Raw genomic sequence first — 7429 nt, 5'->3', positions numbered from 1 at the left:
GCGGCTGAGGTTCATCGAATGCTCTCAAATATTTATGATGAGGCCGCTATTAGTGAAAGAACGTGTCGTGAGTGGTTTTCACGCTTCAAGAACGGTGATTTTGACGTCGAAGAGAGAAGGTTTTTAAAGATGCAGGATTGGAGGCATTACTTGATCAAGACTCGTGTCAAAATCAAGAAGAATTGGCACGATCATTGAGAGTGACTCAACAAGCCATTTAAAAAACGTCTCAAAGCCATGGGAATGATTCAGAAGCAAGGAAATTGAGTGCCGTACGAATTGAAGCCGAGAGATGTGAACGGCGTTTATTTGCTTGTGAAGCTGCTTGAAAGGCAAAGACGGAAAGGATTTCTGCATCGCATTGTGACTGGGAACGAAAAATGGATTCATTACGATAACCCCAAGCGCAGAAAATCATGGGGAGTTCCCGGCCATGCTTCCACGTCGACGACCAAACCGAATATTCACGGCTCCAAAGTCATGCTCTGTATTTAGTGGGACCAGCTCGGCGTAGCGTATTATGAGCTGTTAAAACCGACTGAAATAATCACAGGCGATCAGTATCGAACGCAATTGATGCGTTTGAGCCGAGCATTGAAAGATAAACGGCCGCAATACAACGAGAGACGAGAGACAGATAAAGTGATTTTGCAGCATGACAATGCTCGACCCCATGTTGCGAAAGTGGTCAAGACATATTTGGAAACGTTGAAATGGGTAGTCCTACCCCACCCGCCGTATTCTCCACACGTTGCTCCCTCTGACTATCACTTGTTTCGATCAATGGCACACGGTCTGGCTGACCAGCACTTCCGGTCTTATGAAGAAGAAAAAAATTGGATCGATTCGTGGATCGCCTCAAAAGATGACCAGTTTTTTCGACACGGGATTCGTACGCTGCCCGAAAGATGGGAGAAAGTAGTGGCCAGCGATGGACAATACTTCGAATCATAAATGTATAACCAGTTCTTTACAATAAAGCCTTGAATTTCGGAAAACAAACGGCGAAAGCAAAGTTGTACACCTAATATATACAAGCTCATGAATAACGCCGTGTTCGGTAAGACGATGAAGAACGTGCGCGAGCACGTAGACGTTCGATTGATGACTCATTGGGACGGTAGATACGGGGCCGAGGCGATGATCGCGAAACCGAATTTTTACAGCAGAAGCATTTTCTCGGAAGACCTCATGGCCGTGGAATTGCGTAAACTCGAGGTCAAGATAATGAAACTCGTGTACATTGACATGTGCGTGCTCGAGATATCGAAAACGCATCTCTACGAATTTCATTACGATTATATGAAACCGTTGTATGGCGACAAGTGTAGGATCATGTACACAGACACCGATAGTTTTGTGTATTATCTCGAGAACGCTTACAAGCTGATGAGGCGCGATATCGCGAGATTCGATATGAGCGACTATCCTCCCGATAATGCGCACGATATGCCTCCCGAGAAGAAAAGAGTGAGGATTGATGAAGGACGAGAACAATGACGCGATTATGACCGAATTCGTGGGCCTGAGATCGAAGATGTACGCGTATCGAGTGAAGGGTCGGGACGACACGAAGAGAATCAAGGGCATCAAAAAGAATGTGGTTGCGCGCGAGATAATTTTCTCTGATTACGTCGAGTGTCTAGTGGATACGAAAGAACAGACGAAGTGTCAGTTCGCCGTGCGTTCGGTACTCCACAATGTGGAGTTTACACGATATCGGAGCTGAAGCTAGCATTGAGTCCGTACGACGATAAGCGTTACGTCATACCCGGAGAATTGCATGAAACTCTGCCGTGGGGACATTATGCAGGCGGCGGCGGCGAACGAGCAGGAAATCGATCGACGACACGATTAAAAATATGTATATATTGAGAGAGAGAGAGAGAGAGAATAAAAGGAAAAAAATAAAATTATGTTTGTTTTTTTCAGGAGTCATCTGAAAAATTTTTTAGCGAAAAAGAAACATATATTTAAAACATACTATATATACTTGCCGAAGCAAATACAATATATATATATATATATATATATATATATATATATATATATATATATATATATATATATATAAGAAGAAAATGTAACATAAAAGTTTTTACAGAAGAAAAAAATATCATTCAATTTGGACTCGTTTGTCCAGAGAAACCGCACCGTTGTGGCGACGATGAGATTGCCGTCGTTGGATCCACCACTGTCATCGGTCAGCCACACGATTCGCTGCAAGAGATCGCGTAATTGTTGCAACAGTCCCTTCTTCTGACTCTCTATGGTGTCTGACGATTCTGGTGGTGGCGCAATCGTCGGTTTCGTCCACTACGTAATCGATGTAAATAACGAAACTCTCCTCTGTAAGTGTTTATCGCCGTGTTGATCTTCGCGTTCATCGGTAGTCTGAAATCGGTGAACGACCGCTCCTCTATCAATCTTTGATTGGAAAATTCGGTCGTATATACTCTATTGTCGGCGAACAAAACGATACCCTCCGAAGGTTTTTGATAAGCTGCCGAAAAAATAGTAAAATTTTCCGGAAGAAATTTCAAATATTCCGTGATCAGTATTAGTTTTTGATAGGATCTGACGTTTATATCGACCGACCACACGCAACGACCACTGGCAATAAATATTCGTTTGTTGATTATCACTAGGATATTTATGCGACGCAGGGCGCACAGATCTGCCTCGTCTTCGCCGTCGTCGTCGTCGTCATCGTCGTCATTTTCTCTCGTGGCAGGGGTCGTCACTGACAACGGCCGCGTAGTCGTCGCCGCCAATGTTCCACCGTACAATTGTTGAATATTGAGCGTATCCTCCAGATTGAGTTCCATCGGAAAAATGGGTCGTTCTGGCGCGAACGCGTACATCACCGAATCTTTGCGTTCGCTGTGTGGCAATCTTAGGGCGTGGCCGATCTCGTATATCAATATGTACAACAAACTGTATCTCTTTGAGGGATTCTTATTGATCTTTATGTGCCACGATTCCGCTCTGTCGATGTACACCTCTGAGACGTGATCGGCACTTCTGGTGGGATAATTCGCGTGAGCGAGCACGCCGACGGGTCCGTCCAGCGGTGTGGGGCAGGCGGCACCGTTCGGTTGCGCAAATACGTGAGAACATTCGCGAAACGACAGCATGATGTTAGGATGCGAAATATTACTTTCGAATATCAACGACGAGTTCCTGGCCCACGTGTCGAAAGCAACTCTCGTCGTCTTCAAAACGGTCTCGCTGGCCAGATGAAAATTCCACGTGATAAATCTCGTCGCTCACGTCGGTGTCGGCGAGTTTACCGTTTCGCTAGAGATATCTTTGAGACCGTATCAGTTTTTTCATTAGATCTAGTGTAATATTGTTCAGTTCTCCCTTGCCTGCGATTCGATATATTTCTTGATATAGAGCGAGTGCTTGTCGTAGAAGTTCCTCCATCTCAATCTTCCTCTTCTCCGTGATCGAATCAAACACGTTTTCTTGCAGATAACCGTACTTTTGCAAATATCGATTCGCCAACTCGACGTCGTCGTCGTCGTAATCGTCAAAAGGTCGCGGTGTCAGTATTCCGTCAACACTTCCGGCGGTGGCGGTGACGGCTGCGGCAATGCGAAACGCGATCACAATACTGGCGATAACGACCGAGACAAGTATTCTTGTCATTATTATCGCGGTCGTAATACTTTCTCTCCTCTTCCTCCTTCTCCTCCTCTCACACCGACGATTGCGATGCGAATGATGGTCCATACGGTTACGCGGGACGCGACAGAAACGGAGGGGGAGGAAAGGAAATCGATGGATCACAAGACGTTCGACATGTGAATCCAGGAATTGTGCGATTTATCGAAACCCAGCCACTTCACGTATTCGCGATCGCTACCCTTGCGCAAAACCTTTTCCACGAGATAAATGTTGGGACGAGCAGTTCGCTGCAGCTCATGCTCGTATAATCCTCCCTCTATCGCGTTTCCTCGAGAATATTGCAGCAGATTCGTTCGTTGCACTTTGACCACCTTGAAGATTTTCGTGTACCAATTGGGCGTGTAACCTTTCTCAAACACCGTTTTGAATCTACTTACACGTCTGCTTACCGGATCATCGATCTTGAATTTTCAGGGAGGAACTATCTTCGCGTTACTGTAGACCGTGGTCAGAAAAACCCCAGCGTTTTTTCGCGTCATATCGATTGGTCGCATGCCGATCGTGCGATGTCTATCGAGCGTTGTAATCCGACAGCAGTTGTAGCAACGCATCGATCCATCTGTACGATCCGTTCTTGAATAATTTCCACATATTATTCTTTCAAAGTCCGATTGAATCTTTCCACCACGGATACTTTCATCACGGAATAAGTCGAATAGTGATTTATACCGTGTCTCGTGAGCACTTTTCGCACATCAGCGTTGTAGAATTCCTTCCCTTCGTCCGTTTGCAAATTCCTCGGGCATCGTTTGCCGCGCACGAGCCCCAACAACTTCGCGGCTACTTCCGCTCCGTTCTTGCTCTTGAGCGGTATCGCTCACACGTGTTTGCTCAAAACGTCGGTCACGATCAAAATGTAATTGTGCCCTTTGTTCTGTCGAGCATAAGGACGCATTTCCACCACATCGGCTTGCCACAGATTGTCGTAATCGCGCATTACGACGCGACGTCGCGGAAAGTTTCTTCGAGCGGGCGCGTGTAATTCCTCCGCGAGTTTTCGTCTTTCCACACTTATCATTTTTCTTCTTTTTGTCCTATTAAATAATTCATACCCAACACTACGTGATCCATAACTCTCTTCAATGTTTTTATATCTTCATTTATTTTATACAATTCCTTCTGCATCGAATCGTCTTTCGCCTTCAGGCCTGCGATTTTCGCGTCGATGTTCCTCAATTCTCGAATAAGGTCATTTCTTACCTTTTCCTGCAAAAAATTGCGTATCTCTTGCTGATAAGTATCGATTTTTTCTCTCAATATCGATATTTTTTCGACAATGTCTTGATGCATCTTCTCTATCTTGTGTCTGGATTCCGCATCGAGCGACGTTATCTTGTCGATGATTTCGTGCGCAAAAATCTTGAACGAATCGACGATCATAGTCTCGATCTCGTTCTTGACAGCGCGAACGGTGCTCGTGACATAACCTCTAGACGCGGCGTCGGAATCGTCTTTCGGCTCGGCTAGAGTACGAATTCTGCGAGATTTTGCATCGTAAATTCTCTCCTTCTCACCGTCCACCTTCGTTAAGGATAACAACGCGAATTCGCGCACGAAATTTTTCAACAGTTCGATCGGCAATCGCAATTGTTCCGCGTAATCGTAGTTGTTGTAACGCTTTCTCAATGGCATTCTAAATTTATTGACCACCATTGTGTGTGCGCGCGCGCCGCCGTAAAATATAATTCTATCGAGCATTATTTGACGAAAAAAATTATTAATTCACTATTATTCCGGCTTCGCGAAGCTCCTTTAATATTGAGATAATTTCGTTATCATGCGCATTATTGCCAGCTCGACGCGACGCATCGAGCAATTGAAGACGATTCACTAATTCATTGGCGTCGTCTCAATGCACATAATCCACTTTGTTATCTGTTAATGTTATCTTCGAAGGTGATGGTGGAGCCAGTGCCAATAGTAGCGCGACGCCAGTGCCTGTCATCGTCGCCGGCACCGTCGCCACCGCCGCGTCACTCGCTGATCGCGTTCGCGATCGTTTTATAAACGGAGCGATGATATGACTCCATTTGTAACCTTTGTTTTCCATTGTAGGATTGGCGGCTCGATAATTGCGTTTGTGCGCGGACGTTGTCATCAATATCTTTATATATGTCTTCAGATCGTTGTTCGTGAAAATCAATTCGTCGGGCATTCTCTTGAATATCAATTTGTACAGTCCGGGCGTGCCTGTGTGCGTCATATCGCCTACAGTCACGGAGTCGTCTGCGTTAACGCGAAAAGTTTTGTTTCCCAGCATCATAACACCCTTGTCGTTCATGTACACTCCATAAACGTAATCCAACTCGCGCTTCGAATCGCCCCCGAGAAAGAAATTCACATATTTGCTACCCAAAGGTCCCCATGTCGACGGCGAACTCTCCGGTGTAACAGACATGCGATCGAGGTTGTCGTCTCTAGTCTCGAAAAATACGTTTTCCTTCATACCGTTTTTGCATGCATCGTGCTCCTTCGCCACTGCTGCTGACGGTAAATCAGCAGATTTTAAGGAAGAATCGGTGACTGCTGCTGCGACGTTGTCGTACTCATCCTTATAGTGCTTTCCTTCGAATTTTCTTTTACCGAGAAACATTGGTCTTCTGTCGATTCTCGATGATTTTATCGTTTATTTTGCGATCTGTTTCAGAGGTTCGACGATAGGCTTGAATTGTTTCTCCAACGCAATTTCACTCTCCGTCGCACCGGTTTTCAGGATCCTGTGTTTTCGACGAATCGAATCCCGCGTTTTCGCGATTTGTCTCGCAGTTATTTCCTGCGATTCGATGCGGCGATGGCGCTCGTTCATTGTACTCATCGTCCTCGTCGTCGTTGTTGTCGTCGTCGTCGACTGAAGAGAAGGTCACGGTGAGACTGATTTTATCCTTTTTTTCACAGCATCACGAAATCGTTAAAACCGCGTCTGTATCGACCGTTCTGTAACGCGCTGTCTTTATCTATCGTTAGGAAACCGTGTTTGCGTCGCCAACACTCGCGACACAGAGTGCGAAAATCTTCGTACGACATATTGGTGTTCACGTGATCGTTGTAGATGTGTCGCAAATTGGTATCGTTCTGCTTAAACAGCAGCAACAAATTCGCATTGTTGCGCACTAAATGTTTGGGTATTCTGGCGTACGTTTGATTGAGATAAAAGCAGTCGATGTCGCAGTGCCGTCCCATGGCGAAATATTCTCTGATAGGCTCCTGTTTGTCGCAGATAATATCGTCGAATACAACGATCGAATTCGGAAAGGTCCCGTTCGGCAGTATAACATCCTGACTGTTGGAGAACTTATGATATCCAATTTCGTTTATCGCGTCAAGCAATTCCTTGAGATATTGATATTTCAACTGATGTAATGATTTCGAGTACAGATTCTCAAATCGCACTCTGTGCGTACTCTCTAGAAGACCAATCAGAACATTCGTTTTTCCGTAATTGAACGGTCCGTATATGATATAACGAATCGAATTGGGCAACAGATCGCCATGCTTATAAACTGCCATCGTCGAATCAGATATCAGCAATATTTTGCGATCGAGATTCGACACTCCAATCGTGCTGACGAATAAAATGTATTTGATAAAAATCACACGCATGTACACTGATCATCTATTTACATATCCTCCTCTTCCTCCTCTTCCTTCTCCTCCACGACTAGATAATAACTATTTTTACACTCGATCGTCGTGAGGGGACGTGACAGAGAGATAAAAAATGTATATCATTACGTAC

At 45.0% G+C, this 7429-nt stretch overlaps 1 protein-coding gene across 1 annotated transcript; it reads right to left on the bottom strand.

The window, feature by feature from the left end:
- Nucleotides 1-1928: 1928 nt before the first annotated feature.
- Nucleotides 1929-3654, bottom strand: LOC116843411 (matrix metalloproteinase-14-like). The gene is made up of 4 exons (XM_032813803.1): nucleotides 3320-3654; nucleotides 2457-3231; nucleotides 2103-2316; nucleotides 1929-1939 (listed from the first exon to the last, which is right to left on the bottom strand). Exons 1-4 carry the CDS (start codon nucleotides 3652-3654, stop codon nucleotides 1929-1931), a joined length of 1335 nt encoding a protein of 444 aa, XP_032669694.1.
- Between the last annotated feature and the right edge of the window lie 3775 nt (nucleotides 3655-7429).

Source organism: Odontomachus brunneus, unplaced genomic scaffold (genome assembly GCF_010583005.1).
Source record: "Odontomachus brunneus isolate Ranch 3 - 2012 unplaced genomic scaffold, Obru_v1 Obru_scaffold_032, whole genome shotgun sequence".
NCBI lineage: Eukaryota > Metazoa > Arthropoda > Insecta > Hymenoptera > Formicidae > Odontomachus > Odontomachus brunneus.
This window is presented reverse-complemented; position numbering and strand designations above follow the sequence as displayed.